The sequence below is a fragment of the Lonchura striata genome, chromosome 11 (genome assembly GCF_046129695.1).
Source record: "Lonchura striata isolate bLonStr1 chromosome 11, bLonStr1.mat, whole genome shotgun sequence".
Taxonomy (NCBI): Eukaryota; Metazoa; Chordata; class Aves; order Passeriformes; family Estrildidae; genus Lonchura; species Lonchura striata.
Window position 1 is genome coordinate 9935801 of NC_134613.1, and position 21146 is coordinate 9956946.

The window sequence follows — 21146 nt, forward strand, 5'->3', positions numbered from 1 at the left end:
GGAACGCCCGGCAGGGACGCCGGGCGGGCTCCGGCGGCAGCGGGAGGGCCGGGCCGGGCCGGGCCGGGCGGGGCGGGGCCGGGGCGGGGCGGGGCGGGGCGGGGCGGGGCGGGGCGGGCGGAGCGCGCCGGGGCCAACATGGCGGCGGCGGCGGCCGAGGCGGCGGAGCTCCGGCTGTCGCGGCAGGAGCGGGAGCTGCGCTGGCTGGCGGCGGAGGTCGGCCGGCTGAAGGAGCCGCAGGAGCTGCAGTGCCCCGGCAGCGCCAGCCCCGAGCTGCAGCGGCTGCGGGCCGAGAACGAGAAGCTGCGGTACCGCCTGCTGCACCTGCGCCGCAGCCTGGCGGCCGAGCTGGGCCGGGCGGCGCCGGCGCAGCCCCCGGCCGGCGGAGAGGTAGCGCCGGGGCCGCTCGGGGCGGGGCGGGGCGGTGACCCCGGGCCGGCCGGGCCTCCGCCGGCGGGAAGGGACGGGACAGGGGCGCTCACGGGGCCGAGCCGCCTGTGCCCGGGCCCCGGGAGCAGAAGAAGCCTGTCGCGGTGCCTGCCCGCACTGGGCAGTGGTCTCTGCCCTTGCGCCAAGGCGGCGAGTTCGCAGAATCATAGAATGGTTTGGGTTGGGAAGGACCTTAAAGCCCCCTGCCATGGGCAGGGACATCTTCCACTAGACCAGACTGATCAGAGCCCCATCCAGCCTGGCCTTGAACACTGCCAGGGATGGCATCCACAGCATCCCTGGACAGACTGCTCACTGCTCCAACGGCCTCGCTGGGGCGATTTTGCTGGTGATAGTTGTAGTAGTGAAATTTGGGAAATTGTGTTGAGAGGACTTTGCTTGGTGAGCAGCACTGCTGTGTCTGCAGAACATCAAAAGGATGCAGTTTAGAAGTGCCATGAGAAGTCTGTGTACTGAGGATATACCTTGTTCCCTGTAATTGCCTTTTTAGCCCAATATTATACTGGTTTGGTTTGGTTTGTTTTGATGATTGCTGGAAAAAGCACTTGAAGGTATAGTAGAGGTTTACTTAGTATTATCACTGTTTTCAGAAAGTCTCCAGTGCAAATCCAGCTGATGCAGCGAATCAAATTAAAAAGAAAAAGGAAGATGAAGCCGTGAACCAACACCAGAATGATGTAAGTGGTTCATTAATACCACGTAGTAATAGGAGTGGTTTTCAGCCAACTTCAGAAAAGGCGCTCATATCTGAAATACTTTGCTGTATTTTGAAATCCCAGCTTTTGGGATGAAAGCTCGCTATAGCACAGAGGAAAAAACCCTCATATTATTCAAGAGCTTAATCTTGCATTATTAGGATTACTGATACATTATTAGATCTCTACATTTTATGTAACAAAAGGCTTTGGGTTATTGGAAAATAAAGTTCATGGTTTTGTGGTGCCTAAGGAGAGTGATGGTTCATGAGGAGTTAAAAAGCATTCATGATGGCTGAATGGATGTTGGCAGCACTGCTGTAATACAATAGAGCTTAATAATTCACCTTAAGCTAAAATGCAGGAACCTTCATGTGAACTGTCTGGCTTGAATCTGATGCTTTGAATGTAGTGGCAGGAGCAAGGGCTTATTGGAGTGATCCAGATTTCTCCAGGACATCTGCCAAATGCAAATTTCATTGGTCAGGAGTATAAGCTGCTTTCTGAGGTCCAGCTCACAGACCCATTTAGGCCCAGATTGATGAAAGTGCATGGAAAATTAGAAAATCACTATAAAATAGTCAGTAAGTTGGATGGGACTATTCTGTATATTATTCTTTATAAATGTTTTACTGAATTTTAGTGTAAATTCTAGTACAGTTAAATCTGGACATGTTGGAACCTCTGGGGATGCACCAACACTGTGAATCCTTTTATTCTCCTTGTCTCACAAATATGTGTGTGTGATCTAATTTATGTGTTACAGCTCCAGTGTATGCCAAGCTTCATAGAAGACAGACTGAAGCTTTATGAAGTACTGAAAAAAGAACATGATGCTTTGCTAGCTTACAGAGCAGCCAACCAGAGCAGATCTATCAAAGTTACTCTGACAGATGGGGAGACAGTTGAAGGGGAATCTTGGAAAACCACACCATATCAATTAGCTGTAGGAATTAGGTAACCTGCACATTCAAGTAGTTGTACTTCTGTAGTGCTAAAACTGTTACTATCATTTGTCTCTTACCTTCTTATATAAAATATGTTTCACAGTCAGTGGGTGGTGGCTCCCTTAAATTGGTTTGCTTGGAAAGCATTGGCACATCAGCTTCATGTAGTAGAAACAGCTGGTTACAGTGATTCTGTGCCGGGATCATAATGCTTCCAATTGCATCTGTGGCACTGCTTGGAATTAAGAGACATGGGAAGTTTTGTGAGTTAGCTGAATCCGTAGAACTTGTTGTAAGGAGTAGCCTTTCCTCCAGGCCACCAGCACTGAAAAGTGTTGAACAAAACCTCTTAAGACCTTAAGGTTCTATACCTTAAAAGTAGGCAAGTGTTTTAGATGACCACAGAAATAAAAGTTTATGGTCTTCAGATGCTACAAGATGTGCATGTGGTCTCATGGGGTTTAGAAATCTAAAGTCTTTTACAAATTGGAACCTAAATATTCTTGTCTCTTCTGTTTCTTTAGTCAAGTGTTGGCTTCAAATGCAGTCATAGCCAAAGTAAACGGTGAACTCTGGGATCTGGACCGTCCGCTGGAAGGAGATTGTACTCTAGAGCTGCTCACCTTTGATAATGAAGAAGCCAAAGCCGTGAGTAAAACACTGGTTTCTGCTTGATTAAAGAAACTAATGACATAAAATTGATTGCACCATTAAGCTTTTAAAATCTTACATTAAAAAAACCCACAAAACTATTCAAGTAATGTATTTCCTATGATTAGGTACTAAGTGCCTATAGTCTCAGACTGAGTAAAATCTTTGTGTTCTTTTCATCCTTCTCTTTTACACAAACAAGTTATTTCTCAAAGGAGTTTGTCCACAAAGCCTTGATTTGTATGTTAACTTGAAACGGTCTGTGATTTGGCTTGGTGCATTTGAAGATCAGACAGTGAAAGCAGAGTGAGGCAGTCTCTACCATTTTCTAAAAACTGTCCAATATTAGACTTGAGTCATAAATAAAATTTACACCCCCTTGTACTGGCACTGTTTATTAGATCCTTAGTAGACATTTCATAGTCAGTTAAACTATATGTATACTTAGCAATGTGACTGAGATTTTTCTTTTCAGTCTGCAGCTTATGTTATCTTTATACACTAGGATTGGACTTCAGTTTTGTGAAAGAATTATTCATGGATTAAGCTTGTTGGAGACATTTCAGGAGCCTGTCAAAGCTTTATCTTATAACAATAGCTCTGAAATAGTCTCAATTAATAAGAAGTCAGAACATCAGACTGGTATTGATCTATTGATTCCCTCTTCTGACATTTCAGGTAATGCAGTTTACAGGCCCATTAATAAATGTACTGGATGTGAACAATGGCAACCTAATTGGCTACGTTGCTTTAGATGTGATTAGTGGTGCATAGACTTTGACTGAAATTACCTTATAAATGAAACAAGGTACAGTAAGTAAGTTGAAGGAATTGTGCAGAGGTATAATCATCCTCTTTCAGACTGAAGTATGGTGGGCCTTAAGTGCTACATCTGCCATTATCTTTTAATTTTGAATTATTCTAAATGAGTAATATAAAGTTGTTTTACTTCTCTCAAAATTTGAACAACATTGATTCCAGTCTGTGACCTATCTGCAGATATCTCTAGTTTGTTTTTTCTTCTTTTTAGTTACACAATGCCATTGACCTCATGGTTTGCTCACTTGACTTCATTTACAGGTTTATTGGCATTCAAGTGCTCACATTCTTGGAGAGGCCATGGAAGGATATTTTGGGGGCTGCTTATGCTATGGACCACCGATTGAGAATGGATTTCATTATGACATGTATATTGAAGACAGGTAAAATTACAGTGCCTTAGAACTTTAATACTCCTTATTAAAGCTCAGTACTACAATTATTTCATTTGTTTCTGCATGTTAAAAGTATAATCTGTCTCTAATAATGTGATTTGAAACATAGTCTTGTGTATGTACAATTCAGTTGATTGAGTGTATATATTTAAATTCAGAAGTAGTGTTCAGACACCTGCTCTGTAAGAGTTGAAGCTGATCTGTGGAAAAAATGCAGAGCATTTGGGTTGAAGTTTCTGAAGTTCCTGTAAGGCAAAGGGGATGGCTTCCTTGAGCAAGTTTGGTTTCCAGGGCCCATAGTTGCTTGTAGAAAGGGCACAAATGCATGTAACTTGTCTAGATGTTTACTACTGTTCTAATCCTTGTGTACAGCTTTACAATTCTGTTTTGTCTTTCTTTATCCTACTGTAGGCAGGGAGAATACTGAATCTGCATGAGCTGATAAACTGGCTCCTGTGGCTGGGTTGAGCCCCTTTTTTCCCCTTGGCTTGTTTTTTTTTTCTTAAATCATACGTATATTTTGAGCTGTAGGTCTTCCAGACATTTAATCATGTCAAAGACTGTTCCAGACATTCGAAGGAATTATTGCAATGGGTTTGTTCAGGGTGGTACTATCTGTGTTTCTGGGTTTAGTGTCTGAAAATAGAGCTGATTGTAAATAACTAAGAAAAAATACTGTGACAAATCACAACACATGCCATTTTTTTCAAATTAGAAAAATGGGAGTTTCAAAATAATTATATTTCTTTTGCCTGTGTCTTTTTATCTAGAAGTGTATCTAGTACTGAATTCCCACTACTAGAGAACCGTTGTAAAAATATCATAAAAGAGAAACAGGCTTTTGAAAGGCTGGAAGTCAAAAAGGAGATCCTGTTAGACATGTTTAAGGTAAGTCTTAGAGTAGCTGTGGATCTGGTACAATGATCTTTTAAAATGTAACTTTTCTGGACTATTGTGTGTGACTGACTCATGAGAACAGTACCTGTTTAGTAAAACAAAGGGAAACAATACCATCCTTTTTCCCCTCTCCATATGCCCTCCCTAGTGTTCAGGATGTTTTCAAGCACTTAGAAAAACATTTCTGTACTCAAAAAAAAACCACACCTCAAGCTCATTGAATTAACAAGTAAATGAAAGGCATATGTTTCTTCTGGCTCACTTGTGAAGACCGGTCAGAAAAGGCTTTAGTTCTAATCCTGTTTTATTCAGTGAATATCACCAGTCTAACTGTGCTGTGTGATTGCTTTTCACAAATGCTTTGGGGTGTTCAGGTGGTGATCACAATCATCAACACATCCTCAGGGGAGTTAATTCTGTCTTGTTCCCCTCTGCTTTTGGAATTCTTCTGAGAAATATACATGGGGTTTTTTGTTGGTGGTGGTTTGATTTTTTTTCTTTTGTTTGTTTTGAAGCTTTTGGGTTTTTTTTAGTTAAAAGTGTCTTTTACTGGTGCATTTAATATTAAAATGTAATTTTTAAAGAGAATATTATTATCAATTTTATTGACGTTTCTGACCTTTCATACTTCCACACACAGTATAACAAGTTCAAGTGTCGTATCCTTAATGAGAAGGTGAAGACACCAACTACCACAGTATACAGGTAAAGAAATATACTTGAATGGTATTAAGTATTTTTATAGCTAATTAATTTAATTTGAGAGAACAATTTGGATTTTTTTTATTCTAAATTCTGAATTCTTGGTGATTGGGAATTAAGTTTGCAATTAATATTGCTACTTACGTAGAGTGAGATGTTCTGTGTCTGCTTGGACAGATTAGGTCTCAATTTACGGACAGATATCAAATTCAGATTTTATTTATTCCCTCTGGTTTCAGTAGACTGATTGATATAAGTTGCCATCTCTGACACTGGCTTGCTGCATAATGGATAAAGCTAACTAGCTCAGTGTGGGGTGAGAAACCTGCTTGTTCAGTTACATGTTAGTTGGTTGGAAAATGGCAGCATCATTTTCTGTTTGATGTGCATACTTTAAAATTTCCTGGCCAACTTGAACAAGTTCCTGTATGGAACTATATGCATTGGCAGTGTATTATAATGCTCTTGAAAATGGATCAAGTGTGCTGAGCATTTACTGAGTGAATATTCCACTTCAGGTAAAAGGCACAGTTACAATTAAGGTGCACGGAATTTGCTGCATGGTGCATATTTATATTTAGTACCATGTTTAAATGTGCAAAACACGAACTTGTGTGCCATTAGTGAATGTATTGAAAAATGTTGGATTGCTTGGAGTTAACACTCTTTTTGTTTTGGTATATAGATGTGGTCCATTGATTGATCTCTGCAAGGGTCCACATGTGAGACACACTGGAAAAATTAAGGCCCTTAAAATAATTAAGGTAAGTTTAAATTAACTGTGCATCAAAACTGAAATAAATTGTCAGTTGATTTATTTATATATTTATTTTTCCTGGGCTGACTGTACTAGGATTGGTCCTTTGTATTGTTTTCTTTGCTTACTGTACAATAATTCTTAATTTCTTTCCCATTTCCTGTTGTACAGGTAGAACTACTGACTTTGATCATTGATCTGTGTGTGACATTTACTAATTCTTGGCTAAGACAGTAGTACCTCAGTGAAAGTTATCAGCATGTTTTTTATCAGAGTATTAGTGTAGTAACATGCACATTTAGACTAATGAAGAGCACTGCAAAACTACTCTAGCTGGTGGTGACCACATGAGCTGTGGAGCCAATTCTGCTGTGCACAGGAGAGCAGTGCCTGAGCTCCTGTGGCAGGACTGTGCCCCTGTCTCCCACCAGCACTGCACAGGACAAGTGTCCTGGTTAGTCTGTACCAGCTGTCACATCTGAGTGCAGGGTGTGTACATGCTCTCTTCTGCAGTAAGTTAACATTAAGATACTGGGTCAGAAAATAGTATTTTGACCTTGTCAGACGGTATCTTTCAGGTACAGGAGATAAAGTGGACCTTGGCAAATGCTGCTGTTAAAAAATGGCATTGCTTCCAGGGAAGCCAGCGACAATGTTTGCAGAGGCCTTTGGATGTATGGTGTAGTTTAAGTTACTCACAGTTCCTAATTTTGGTAACCTTTTTGGAACATTCATCATTGTGGCTTTTGCTGGCTTCCTAACAAGTGTATGGAATTCCTGAGTTCCAGGGATTAAATGGATAGAGGGTTAAAACTTTTGGATTTAACTGTGAGAGTTCGGTTTGTTTTGCCTTTTTGTTTCCCTACTGCATTATATTTTCAATGTAAACAAGTCCAGCCTTTTTAAAAGCCATAACATGAAATAATAAAATATGCCATGATGTGAATAAAACAAGGTACCTAAGCAGAATAAAATACAATTTAACCTGTCACTTCTGTTTGTCTTCTGTATTGGTGTGCTGACTAAAAGGCACTGCAAGTCTTGTATGACAAACAAGTGCTGAAGGACTGCATAGACTTCTTTTCCCAAGGAAAAATATAATAATGTTTGAATAGGTTAGTGTTTATTCCTCTTTCCCTGATGTTATGTAATATTATCTTAAAGTATGGCTTTTGTGTATCAGAGTTCCTCTACATACTGGGAAGGAAAATCTGACATGGAAACTCTGCAGAGAATATATGGAATATCCTTTCCTGATAACAAAATGATGAAGGAATGGGAAAAAATCCAGGAAGAAGCCAAAAACCGGGATCATAGGAAAATTGGAAAGGTATACTATTCCCCTATCTACTTTTTTTATAATTCTGTTATAGAATTCATTCTCTTCCCTTGTATTTGTTTTGGTTTGATTTTTTTTGTTGTTGTTTTTCGACAGTTTTAAGGGGAGCCAGTTCTATGTGCTTCTTGATGTTGCTTGAATTTTAAAATTTTAATTCTACAAACTCAGCTTGTCACTTGCATATGAGTGTTAAACTAATATTGAGAAGAAAGTAATGGCTTTAATCCCTTAGTTTAGGTATATAAATCTTAGACCTATTAATGTACAGTCTTTGCAGATCCTTCCTAAACCACTCTATTTTTCACAGAAGATAATTTATTTGGAAATTGTGTAAATAACATGGTTTGGTCGTTCTTTATAATAGGTGTAAATTTGGGAAAATGCGTGTTTATGTAGTCAAAGAATCCAATGGAATTCAGTGTTTCTACAAATCTCCAAGAGTAAGAACTCTTGGAGATTTGTAAGCAGATCCACTAACTGGTCTTGCTGAGAACTTGCAGACCATAAATCATCTTGTTGCTGCTGTAATATTCCTTCTTTGCAAACAGTGTCTTGATGTGTGTAAAAAAAGTTACATTTTGCAATTCTCTCTGAATTGTTATTAGAGCATTCTGGTTTTATTTACTTAGGAGCAAGAACTCTTCTTCTTTCATGATTTGAGTCCTGGAAGCTGCTTTTTCCTCCCTAGAGGTGCCTTTCTTTATAACACACTTGTGGATTTCATACGAGTGAGTATATACTGATGTTACTAATATAATCCTAACAACTTGAATGTCATTTTTTGATCTTAAATGATAGGCCATTCCTAGTGCTGAACTATCCACAGAAAGAGTAGTGTCTGTGTATGTAAACATATACAAAATTTTTATAAGGATTATACAAATTTCATCTTTTTGAAAATAAGGCAGAGTGAAACTGTGTTTTTCCAACTGTGCAAAGTCTACATGTTGCAGTAGTCCTATTGTGTCCCTATAAATTGCCATCATAATGCCACAGTTAAAAAGAATCAAGCTTTTCCTTGTCAAAAGCTCTCTCACCTTGTAAATGTTGCATTTGTTCCATAGGGGGAATATCGCAGGCGTAACTTTACTGAAGTTGTATCTCCGAACGTCTTCAACAGTAAACTCTGGGAAGCTTCAGGACATTGGCAGCACTACAGTGAAAATATGTTCTCTTTTGAGATTGAGAAGGAAACCTTTGCCCTTAAACCCATGAATTGTCCAGGACATTGGTTTGTACTCTCAATTGGAAAACATCTTATTTTATATCATTTATCCTTTTTGGGGCTGAGGAGAAATAAAAGGAATATTAATACATGCTGTATATTTATGATAGACTGCTAAGCCAGTGTGTCCAGAGAACTTCTCTGACAGTGTCCCAGAGCAGACCTTTGCAGTAAGTCTGCACTGAGCTGGGTTTGTGCATGCTAATTCTAGTCTGTACCACTAGTAAATACCAATTCTGTTGGATAGAGGTGGGCATCAGGTGTGGTTGTCCAAGAAGGGTATGGATTAACTTGTCTTGATTTACTTTTTCAGTGCTTTTTTCCTCAGTGATCTTTAGCAGTACATTGAGTGGTGTGTTTGCCTGTCTTTCAGGATGCAGACAACCTGAATGAGTAAATACTTAAAAATGTGATTACTGTCTGTACTGAGCTTCTGTGTTGTCTTAAATCTCCTGTAAGAAGGAAAAAGGAAGGTTCTTCCATGTTTCTTTCAGCTTGATGTTTGCCCATCGTCCCCGATCCTGGAGGGAATTGCCTCTTAGACTTGCAGATTTTGGAGTTCTTCACCGAAATGAACTCTCAGGCACTTTGAGTGGCTTGACTCGTGTAAGGCGCTTCCAACAAGATGATGCTCACATCTTTTGCACAATGGAACAGGTAAAAAAAAAAAGCACCTTCCACATCCCCCCCAGTCAACCAAAAAAAACCCAGAAAAACCCTTTCCTCTCCCAGTGCAAACTAACAGTAAACAAGAAAAAAAATCCCTGAAGTATTTAAACTCTTAATTCTTCCATTGTATAGCGTAAAGCTGCTTTTGATGGTTTTTTTTTCTGTGTGCTTCATTTTATTTAGAAAGATGCATTGGGCAACTAAACCCCAGAAAGTAAGATTTGTTGCATTTTCCATCTCCCTCTGCAAAAAAAAAAACAAAGCAGTTGATCCCATTGTTCTCTATAGTAATGCTGAATAAAAACTTCTATTTTGTCAGTAATGCCATAGATTTTAGTGGAACTACACTTAAAAATTGATGTATTTTAATTGAGGATACAATTTGGCTCCAGAACCTCATGCCACTTTTCTTGCCATGCCTTGAAGCCACAACACCTCAGATCTTTCTTTGCCCATTAAATGGATTTGGGTTCCTTAGATGTGATTTTTAATTTGTTCTTATTTAATGGGCTCTTATGTTCTTGTTATGAGGAATTCAGCTGATTCAATTACATTTTTATGTAAGTAAATTTTAGCTTATTTTAATATGTTTTATGTTTAAGATTGAAGAAGAAATTAAAGACTGTCTTGATTTCTTGAAATCAGTGTATGCTGTCTTTGGCTTTACCTTTCAACTACATCTTTCTACAAGACCAGAAAATTATCTTGGCGATTTAGAGATCTGGGATCATGCAGAAAAGGTAATTAATTTATAAGCAAACAAACAAATGAATTTGTACTTGCAGAGGTAGATATTTAACTGAGTTTTTCCATGTTGCATGGTGAAATTGCTTTAATTAGATGCTAAATACTGCCCTTGATGGAAATTCTTGTAGGAAAACATCACATTAAATCTGAAATTTCCGTAGAAAACCAGATCTTTCAGATTCTTACTTAGCCCCTTACCTTGAACTAGTTAAATTTCTATTAATCTTTTTTTTTCCTAATTAATCACAATATTTATAGAAGGAATTACTATTAACAGATTGTTTATCCTAAACAAGCAAATGCTGGAATATGGGTTGTTTTTTGATCCCTTTTGAATTTCGAAGGCAATTGCTTTGATTTCTTGTAATGATAGGCCCTTCTATACCTTTTTTAATTACTCTCTCTTGATTAGCAACTTCAAAACAGCCTGAATAACTTTGGAGAGCAATGGAATTTGAATCCAGGAGATGGAGCATTTTATGGTCCTAAGGTTAGTGACTCAGCATTTCAGTATAACTTTGGGATGGACAGAAATGCAGATGTACTGCAGGCAAACTATATTTAGTAACTATGTAATTTTGCTTTGCAGATTGATATTAAAATCAAAGATGCAATTGGTAGGTACCATCAATGTGCTACCATCCAACTTGACTTCCAGCTACCCATTCGGTTTAATCTTACTTATGTTGGGTGAGTGATTAATCTAAGTATCTTCCTCTTTAAAATGAAATAGCTTTCATTATCTGTAATTCCCATTATGTACTAATGCTATATTGCTCATTTAACAAATGATCAGCTTGTAAATCAATCAGCTGGTAGGCAGAGCAAACACCCCCAGTGGGTAGAGGAATGAGTCAAGAACTTGAAGATATTTTCTCAATGTAATGATAGCTCACTTTAATTGTAATGCAGGAAAATCTCATTATCTGTCTTGTCTGCCAGTTTGGAAGACAATTGATCATAAGTTATGCTAAAAACCCCTCAGCTGAGTCAGTTTTCTTTTTCAGCCTAGTCGTTGTGTCTCCTCGGAAGACACAAATTCAAACATGCCCTAAGGAGCAAGTATGTTTGTACTAAGTGGTTCTTTATTTTTATCAGATTAAATAAGTTAACTTTGAACGTAAACCAAGTTCAAACAGCTTTTACTGAAATTGTGGCTGGTTTACAGCTAAGCCCACTGAGTAAATGAATTTTAGTGCCATATTGACTTGAATACTCATTTTCTGGGTTGTATTTCTTGCTGTGTTTGATTTTTGCATATTGTGAAGATGGGGAAGATAGAATAAGAATCTGTAATTTTTTGGTCCTGCGGTATATTCTACAGTAGATGTCATAGCTTTTATGATAAGTGATAATGTTACTATTAACTGGCTTTTTTTAAAAAAGCCAGATTTTAAATTTCAGGATTGTAATTTAAGTGATGAAAAGTAAGGGAAGGTAGGTTCCCATGCAACAAAATAAAAGCAAGTCCTAATGGAAAGACAGTGCAAGGATGAACATAAAATATTAAAATGCACAAAAATGGTGCTGAGTCAGTCAAGTGTCTTCTCAAATTTAAGAGTGTGTCTCTGCCACTAGCTACAGGCATGATTATTTTGAATTAGAATTTCTTTAAAAGCCCAGTGGACTTGAAGTACGTTTTTAATAAAACCAGTAGACTTTTGATAAGTATAACTAACTAAATTTTGTCTGTTAATAGTAGAATCAAAAATATTAGTAGGATTACATGTGTGTGAGCTAAGATAATTTTATTTTTAAACAAAAACTTCAATTTTTTTTCCAGTAAGGATGGCGATGACAAGAAAAGGCCAGTGATTATTCACAGAGCTATTTTGGGATCTGTGGAGAGAATGATAGCTATTCTAGCAGAAAATTATGGAGGGAAATGGTATGTGGCACAAATGGAATTCTAAAAAGACTTTGACAATGTAGAAACTGCATAGCGTTCCTATTATCCCACATATTATAATGCAAAAATAATATCTCTACAATTTTCTCAAAATCAGTAAGATTGCGAGAAAAGTCCAGTTTTCTGGTCTGAGTTGTATGATAACCATACAATTTCATGACACTGCAGAAAAAAAAATAATGTAGAAATAGGAATTTCAATTCAATTGTAATTGAATGTGTAAGTCCTGCATTATTCTTGTTCCTTTTTTCTTAAAAATTGTGGTTTTGTACCAGCAGGATGTCAGATGTATGTATATGTAAGAAATTATTTGTGTATACACAGACATTAGTTAATTGTAATATGTGAAATATTTTTGTACTTCTAAGATTGATCATTTGATCTTGAGTAAGATCTAGAAATATTTCTCCATGAATGTATTTAAATTACTAAGGAAGAGTTAATTCTTATTTTCAGTTACCTGACTGTCCACCTTCACTGCAAAGTTATAGATAAAAGCGAAAATTATGCAGAAAAAATTCTGTTTAAAGTTGTGAAGTCATCTGGGAAGAAAATAGAAGGTCCAACTTCCCCATATGTCATTTTACTGGAATGAATCTTTTTGCTATTTTATGTGAGCTTGAGAAGAGGGAGTTAAAACACTATCCAACATCCTTAGCTAATGTAAATAATTCTATACAGAAATTATTATTGTGGAACATGACTATGGCTGTGACTGGAAATATAAAATGCACCTTTGTTTCCTGTTTGTCCTGTGCTGGCCAGGCCATTCTGGCTGTCTCCACGGCAGGTCATGGTTGTGCCTGTGGGCCCCACCTCGGAACAATACGCCCAGCAGGTGAGAGGACAGCTTGCCTCCTTCTGGCAGCAGGCAGAATTCATAGGTCCTCAGTGCTCATCCTAGAACAGGGAGTTAATGCTTAATAACTTTGGAGATGTGTGGGGGGAGAGGTAAATTTTTCAATATAAAAGTTTCAGTCCAAAATTTGTATGTGTCTGAGTAAGCAATATGTAACTTCAAGTATTTTGGGTTCTTTGATTATGTAAATACTTCTGTAATTATGAAAGGCCAAAGCATCCTGGATGACTATTGTAAATGTAGGTGAACCCGGTGGGAAGAAATGATGATGTCTGACTCTTGTTCAGAAGACTGAACGATTTCTTTATTATAACCATACTATAATACATTAATATACTATTTAAAGGAGATACTAAAACTACTTACTTTTTCTAAGTACCATATCTAACTCAAACTTGTGACCCTCTCCTGAGAGTCCAGACACAGATGGATTGGATTGGCCATCAGGCTCAAACAATCCTCACCAAAATCTAATCAAGCAATCACCCCAAGTAAACAATTCTCTAAACACATTCTACATGGGAAAACAAGGAGCAGAAATTATTTTCTCTTTCCTTCCTCTGTGCTCCTCTATGAAAAAACCCTGAGAGAGAGAAAAATGTGCCTGCCACAGAAGACAAACTTTATATAACTAATGCTTCATTACAGTACTCTCAGCTCTAAGTAGGCAGAGCCAGTTTCTTCCATTTCCCACCATGGGTATTCTTGACTACATCACTTAAGAACCATGGTTGGTTTTACCCCTGTCCCATGCTTTCCTTTTAATGCAAGAATAAATGTGTTTGTTCCTTCTCCTCTTTCTCCTTTCTCAGACTGAGAACATGTTTTTGACATGCAGTAGCAGAATAGCACATGTTTGATATAGATGGTATCTTATATTATCTCCCAGCTGGGGTGCTGCTGTGTGTGCAGGTTTCTTCAGATAACTTCACTGAAATCCTTATCACCCACAAGAATGAAATTATGCATATGCATGGATTAATTATTGGGAGAGATCAATAATTGCAGCATTAGAAATGTATGTTGTAAACTACATAGTAATATTAACAGGATTTTGGTTTCTTTGGATTTTTTTTAGGTTTGTGATCAATTTTTTGAAGCAGGATTTATGTCAGATGTGGATCTAGATCAAAGTTGCACATTAAACAAGAAAATTAGAAATGCACAGCTGGCTCAGTATAACTTCATTTTAGGTAATTGCAGCATGCTACATTTCTGAATATCATTTAAGTTCTAAGGTTGGACAAAGTTTGTTCTAGGTTCATTTTCTAATGTAGATTGTGTAATATTTTGTGCTGTCTTGCAGTGGTTGGAGAAAAGGAGAAAGCAAATAATGCTGTCAATGTGCGAACAAGAGACAACAAAGTTCATGGAGAGATTTCAGTATCTTCTACTATTGAAAAGCTCAAGAAATTTAAGACTTCACAAATTGCAAATGCAGAAGAAGAATTCTGATATTGCTGCTAGGAAAAAAATATTAGCTGTCTGTGTGAAATGTTTCTTTCTTCCTGCACAGCAATGATGCTCATCTGAGAGAATTTTCAGTTACTAGATACACAAAATAAGCAAATGGAGCACTGTTGGTGCTTCAGGAAAAGCACGAGAGGACAGATGCATCTGCCAACTCCTTTAACAATCACATTGGTTTCCCATCTGCCTGAATTGCAGAATGCTTATTTAGAAAGTCCTACAGCTCTGGTGTGGTGGGTTTGCTGTGGAAATAAGTCAGGGCTGTACCATGGTGGGGATCAGGAAGCCAGGAAGGGCAGGGGATGCTGCTGGGAGGACTGAGCTCCCTCAGTCACGGAGCAGGTACCTGACTGTGACCTGGAATCCAGAGCTTGGCAGTGCATATGTGCCTCAGGAGCAGTCTGGATTAGGTTTTTTCCTAGCTCCAGATGATAATAAAAATTTGGGGGGTTGGGGGGGGGGGGGTATGTGAATATTTTGGTTGTTTCAGATTGTGTGTTCACAGAATATGAATGGAGTCTTTGTTGGAAGCCTCAGTGTAACAAGGCACTCATGGAGTTGGTGTGATGACTGGCTGCTGTGGTGCTGATAAGAATGCGGTTGAATTACTGTAATTTTGTGTGATGTGTTTTTTTTTTCCTCTGCTGTTTTGGCTTTTTACTAAAACTAACAAAAAAACTTTGAAAAGCCTTTCTGTGTGTAATTACTTTATTTTCTGGAAGTAGAGTGCTGAAAAGGAGCAGAGGACAATTTTAATTTTAAAATAGTATGCTGAACTTGAAACTGGCCATATTTCTGTTTTGTTTCTGCTTAGAAATTATTTTTAAAGTTGCTATTGCAGGCATTTGAACTGGAGATTATTTTTTTGAGAGATTCGTTTTTACCTTTTTTATTTTAATTTCTTTTTTACTTAATTACTTTTATTTAGTTAACAGGCTTAGAGTTAAGTGTATTGCTCAGTTATCTAAGCTATACAGCTCTAGTTGTGATTTAAATATCACAGTCATCAAGCAGAAACTACACTTGCCACAAATACAAAGCTTATGTTTTACTTTTGCCTCACACTCACAGATCTGTGTTTAATAAGTCTGTGTTTGGTTTTATATTCGTTTGGGTTGTGGATCTGTGTTTGTCTCCCGCTTCTGAAAGACAAGGGGGGAAAAAACCAAACTTGAAGGAGCAATGGGAAAGCTTTCCGTTCCACTTGACAGAATTAACACGGGGAGTGCCGGGCGATTTTTATTTCTCTATTTTATACATACATGCATTTTAATGGATGATCACTTTCGTTCTCCTGCAGCGCTGAGGCTCTGAGGCTGTTTCTCGGCGAGTCCCGGGTTTTGCCGCCCTGAGGGCGTTTCGCAGCCAGCCCCGGCCTTTGCCGCTCTGAGGGCGTTTCTCAGCCAGCCCCAGTCTTTGCCGCTCTGAGGGCGTTTCGCAGCCAGCCCCGGGCTTTGCCGCCCTGAGGGCGTTTCTCAGCCAGCCCCAGTCTTTGCCGCTCTGAGGGCGTTTCGCAGCGAGCCCCGGGCTTTGCCGCTCTGAGGGCGTTTCGCAGCGAGCCCCGCCTTTGCGCTGTCCGCCGCCGTGCGGGGCGGTCTCGGCGCCGCCGCTCCCCGCAGCCTCGCCCGCCCCCGGGCCGCCCCCTGGCGGCGGCGCCGGGCCCGCCGGGCGCACCAAGATGGCGGCGCGGCGGTGGCGGCGCGCCCTGCGCGGGCTCTGCGGGGCCGCGCTGTTCCTGGCGCAGCTCTCCGTCCTCTCGGGCCGCGGTGAGAGCGGCCGCAGCGCCGAGACTGGGCGGCGAGGGTGGGAGAAGGGACGGGGGCTCTGGCTGGGGCCTGGGGTGGGAACGGCTGCCCCGAGCGGCAGCGGCCGCTTCCCGCGGCCAGGACGGAGCGGGACCAGGCGGTGGCCGCGGTGGGTGAGGATGCGCTGCCGCGTCCCTGACTGGGGATGAGGCGGGTGTTTCGGGCGTGGCCGCGCTCCGTCGTGCCGGCTCTGCGGGGCTGGGGCTGAGGTGCTCGGTGTGAGGGCAGAAGACGGGCCAGGCCCCGCTCCGCCGGCTCGTGTGCTGCTCTGTTACACAGCGCCTTCTGTGCCTGCTCTCTGCCGCGAACGTGGGTGATGCAGAACGGCCTGGGGCTGCTCCGCACGGTCCGGGCGGGTGGTGTGGCAGAGCCGCCTCTCCTTCCTCCCCGTGCCCGGTGGCTGCCGTGAGGGCTGGCAGGATGGAGCTGCACATCGCGGCTCTCCGAGCCCTCGGACGGCGGCTCCCGCAGAGACAGCGCGCAGTACGAACGCAGCCGTGCCTCCCGAACGGGTCCTCTGCTCCATCTTTCTGTCAAAGAACTGCTTACATTGCTTCATTAAAGGGTATTCTTTAGTAGAAAACCCTCTGTAAATCTGCTTTCTGAGCAGTGCTTTTACTTCTCATGAATCAAAACATAAGATTGAATGGAAATAAATGTAGTTCATTGTCTTGGAGGAACAATTCATTTCTAATGCTCTTTTTAATGTTTAATATAAATATCCCACTATTAGTAGAACAGGGAAACAGATTTTTTTCTAATCTCATTACACTTTCCACTTGCATTTTCGTGTCAGAGTGCTGAAATCAAACTGTTTCTAAAGATGAAATTTGTTTTAGAAATTTTGCTTTCTCCATGTTTTTGTCTTGTAGCGGGATCTTTGATGACAACAAAGCTTTCACAGCCACAGTCTACACTGGCAAAAAGCCTAACTTCAACAAGTACAAATGCTCCCTATTTTAAAGCATTAGGTAAGGTATTATTTTGTTTTGTTTCTTTGTTTCTTTCATGGATCCTTCTCAGTCTCGAGTCCGAAAGTTCTTGAACTGAGTCTTAGAGACATGTATGTGATTTCACAGTGGTAAGAAGCATTGCAGTGCACCACATTATGAATTACTTTTCTATGACCGTAACAGTTACTTTGGGTTATCTAATTAGACAACTGGTTCATATAAGAGCTACAAAATGGTAGGTTAAAGTACCATTGTGCTATATGAGGTTTATACCCCTCAGAATGGTGGAAGTTCTTGAAAGACTCCAGCATCCTGCAAGAACTTGCTGCCTGTCCACCATCAATACAGCTTTGTAGCTCACTGAGGGTGCATCAGGACTGACAGAGATGCTGTTCCTGCTGGCAGTGTAGGAGGTGATTCTGTACACATGCAAACAGCAAATGGCTGAGGAAGCTGTAGCCCTAATTAGAGCTCAGCTCAAAGTAGGTTACCCGTGTCACCCAGCTGCTATTCCTGAACTGATTATTTCTGCTGAGGAGCGCTGGATGAGGCAGCACTAATCCCTATAAGCTCAGTCCCAGTGCTGTGCTGAAATGTTGGCTGGTGTCCTGCACAGAGCCCTGTGGCTCCTCTGGCACAGCACAGGCTGGGAATGCTGCTCCATGTATAGTGAGGAAAGCCCTTTATACATCAGTGCATGTGTTTGTGTATGTATTAAAAATGTATATATGTACTTTAGGCTATTTAGCTTTTTTTTACTTGGGTTCTTAATTCACTTATTGCACCTTTCAGAAAGTACAGAAATTCCACCTTACCTGACTAATTGTCCTAGCAATGGGCTTTGCAGTAGACTGCCACCAGACTGCATGACATGTAACACAAACTATTCCTGTATATATGGGAAGACGGCAACTTTTGATTGCAAAGTCAAGCCGCATGTTCATTGTGTTGTAAGTAACCTGTTATTCTTAACCCCAGATTTAAGTAATTAAACTGTGGCATCTTATCTTAAAATGCAGAATATTGATTTCTAGATTCTGTTGTAGGCAGGTTTGCCATTCTGTGGTAAGTTTGATCACTCACTGTGAGCTGTTAAAGAGGCAGGCCTGCCCTTCCCTGGTTTGCCTTTCGTGCCCTGGACCTTTTTGTTACCTGGCCATGCCTTTGAGTTAAACCACTCCAAACATTTTGAGAGTGGGGAGGCTAAATATCTGTCAGAGTTACAAACTGACCTTACAGGTGAGACTAAATGAGTCCTCCCTTTGGCAGCAGCCTTAAATTAGAGGAATCAGGAATGCTAAATGTGACTTTGATACCTCTTTGGTGGTTTTCTATTCTGCTTTGTAAAAGGTAGCAAGCAGAACAATTGTTCTTTTGCCCAAAATGTCTACTCATGAAATCTATTTTGATACTGCACATTGATTTTTGGTTTTAATGCTATTGGAGTAATAGTGCTGTTTTTTTACAGGATGAGAATAATCACGAGCAGGAGAACTTTACAATTAACATGACATGCCAGTTTTGCTGGCAGCTTGCCACAAGTGATTATGTCTGTACCAATTCCACAAACTGCATGACAGTTTCCTGCCCTCGACAGCGATACAATGCAACTTGCACAGTCCGGGATCACATTCATTGTCTAGGTAAGGTGGGCAAAGCTGGGTTTCTCTAAAGAATTTTCCACGTATTTTGTAATGGGTGAATACAAAGATTGTTTATATCCTTTTTGCAATAACATCCTGCTCCTTGATCAATCTACTGAATTTTTTATTGTTGCATTTCATTTTTGTGCATAATATTGACATCTAACTGCAAACATTGGCTTATTATATTGTTGTATACTGTCACACCAGAGAAAACAGTTCTTTTTATTTTTGTCAACTTCTATGAGTTAAACTTACTTGACCCTACTGGTGGTCTGATTCTCAGACCACTAATAGAATCAATATCAAATGTCTCCATAGGCCAGTTAAAGAAAATTATGCTGATTCCATCCCACTAGACTTAATTTTCCCTCTGTTCACTGACTTTTCTGATATGGGACTAAGATTGATGGAACAGAAAACTGCAGGGTATAAATGAGCTTGTGTGTTGACAGTTGTTTCTCAGTTAGTGTCAACCCTTTTCCTTTGGAAAAATATAGTATCTTCTTCCTTGTAATTTTCTTCCTTATCATATGGTCTTTATTTCAGTAAGGTTTTAATATTTTCCAATATAGGTAACCGTGTCTTTCCTAAGATGCTCTATTGCAACTGGACTGGAGGTTATAAGTGGTCTACTGCTTTGGCACTAAGGTAAGCAGGAACTATTGGTTGATGTCAAGCTAAAATAGATTAGTTTTCTTTAAAACTTAAGCTTCTATGGTTTTCTGTTTTTTTTTAAAGGTGTGCCAAGTAACATGTATTTCAGATAGTCTAGCTTGAAGTGGTGGGCATAGAATGCTTGAAGGGTTCACATTCAACAGCGCTGGCCGTCTTCAGCAAACACAGCTGGGGGAAAAACATTTGGGTACCCAAGCTCAGTTCCTCTAAAAATAATAATAATTAATCATATTTTTATTCTTATAGCATCACCCTTGGTGGATTTGGTGCCGATCGTTTCTATTTGGGTCAGTGGCGGGAAGGTCTGGGAAAACTCTTCAGCTTCGGTGGACTTGGAATATGGACACTAATTGATGTGCTGCTAATAGGTGTTGGGTATGTGGGACCTGCAGATGGATCTCTCTATATTTAAATGTAGGTGCAATGTGTTTCAGAGAGGAGTCGTTGCCTGCAAAGGGTCCTAAATAAACAAGTGTGGAGGTTTGAGCCTTTAAGGTAGAATGAAGAACAACTGTTTGTTCTGTATGTGCATACATTTTAATGTACAGTATCTGTACTTGGTTTGCCTTTAACTAAGGTCAAATAAAAGAGTGGATCACTGAGTAAGCTGAAATTCATTTCATTTCTTCTATAGACATGGTATTTTTCTATGAAAAAAAGTTGAGCAGCTAACCAAATTCTCCACTGTGCTTGAACTTGGATGATCTGTCAGGCCCTGCAAAGAGCAGCAAACTAACTTGAATATTGAATTGTTTACTTCATATTTCTACACTTTAACTCTAAATCTAACTCTTTAATTTAAATCAACTCTTTAATTTAACTCTAAAGCTAACTTCCCTAAATATGTCAGGGTTTTTGTTTTTTTAATTTGTGGGAGGATAATTTATTTGCCTGAGTTATGTGGGTAGTATGTAAATCACCATGTTTTATGATGTTAATCACATTATCTTCTTGGTTTGGGACATAGCAATACCTAATATCTGTTTAGGGACTTGACTTTAAATTATGGGGGAGTTTAGAATTAGACTGCAGTATCACTTAAGGCTAAATATTAAATAATTGAAATAGATTTTTTTGATTGTTCTGGAATAACTTTGTTTTGATTAGGTTTGACCACCATATCTGTGAAAGTTACAGTTCCTATTCTTGTGCTAGCAAGCTTGCCAAATTACTTTAGAAAAGGGTCGGCAATATAATCGATGAGTTTATCCATGAGGACTTTGTGACGCGATGATGTAGCGGACTGGTGCCATTACAGGACAACCTTGTGTAGTGGCGGTGGATGCCCGCCGTGCGAGCGTGCCCCCGCCCGGGGCCGCAGCGGCCGCTGCGGTAGCACTGCGGCGCCGTCGGGCTGGAAATGCTGTCGCTTCAATAAACTGTCCCTTGGAGCTTTCCTGGCGTTAATCGTGACACCGTTTGTCGCGGTCTCGGCTCGGTCCCGCTGCAGCGGCGCGGGCGGAGCGGCGCCGCGGCCCCGCGCTGTGCGGTGGCGGGGCGGGCCCGGGGCGGTGCCGCCGCCGAGCCCCGGCTCGT

At 40.4% G+C, this 21146-nt stretch overlaps 2 protein-coding genes across 2 annotated transcripts; both read left to right on the forward strand.

The window, feature by feature from the left end:
- The first annotated feature begins 131 nt into the window (after positions 1-131).
- Positions 132-15221, forward strand: LOC110471404 (threonine--tRNA ligase 1, cytoplasmic). Its single transcript, XM_021532018.2, has 19 exons — positions 132-390; positions 1041-1127; positions 1912-2102; positions 2617-2740; positions 3824-3945; positions 4728-4845; positions 5495-5559; positions 6242-6320; positions 7497-7643; positions 8282-8380; positions 8717-8883; positions 9372-9534; positions 10149-10286; positions 10706-10783; positions 10883-10983; positions 12077-12181; positions 12968-13040; positions 14140-14254; positions 14368-15221. The coding sequence occupies exons 1-19, from the start codon at positions 139-141 to the stop codon at positions 14514-14516; spliced, it is 2373 nt and encodes a 790-aa protein (XP_021387693.1). The 5' UTR covers positions 132-138; the 3' UTR covers positions 14517-15221.
- A 969-nt stretch (positions 15222-16190) lies between these two features.
- On the forward strand, positions 16191-20216 carry TM2D3 (TM2 domain containing 3). The gene is made up of 6 exons (XM_021532073.3): positions 16191-16297; positions 17209-17307; positions 18082-18239; positions 18758-18932; positions 19508-19583; positions 19857-20216. Exons 1-6 carry the CDS (start codon positions 16210-16212, stop codon positions 20020-20022), a joined length of 762 nt encoding a protein of 253 aa, XP_021387748.2. The 5' UTR covers positions 16191-16209; the 3' UTR covers positions 20023-20216.
- Positions 20217-21146: the final 930 nt, after the last annotated feature.

Bases quoted from the DNA above. Each gene is read 5' to 3' on its own strand.
- TM2D3 (XM_021532073.3), top strand. From the start codon at position 16,210: ATGGCGGCGCGGCGGTGGCGGCGCGCCCTGCGCGGGCTCTGCGGGGCC. The intron at 16,298-17,208 runs GTGAGAGCGGCC...TTTGTCTTGTAG, and splicing joins CTCCGTCCTCTCGGGCCGCG to CGGGATCTTTGATGACAACA. The intron at 17,308-18,081 runs GTAAGGTATTAT...TGCACCTTTCAG, and splicing joins TCCCTATTTTAAAGCATTAG to AAAGTACAGAAATTCCACCT.
- LOC110471404 (XM_021532018.2), top strand. From the start codon at position 139: ATGGCGGCGGCGGCGGCCGAGGCGGCGGAGCTCCGGCTGTCGCGGCAG. The intron at 8,381-8,716 runs GTGAGTATATAC...TTTGTTCCATAG, and splicing joins CACTTGTGGATTTCATACGA to GGGGAATATCGCAGGCGTAA. The intron at 9,535-10,148 runs GTAAAAAAAAAA...TTTATGTTTAAG, and splicing joins TCTTTTGCACAATGGAACAG to ATTGAAGAAGAAATTAAAGA.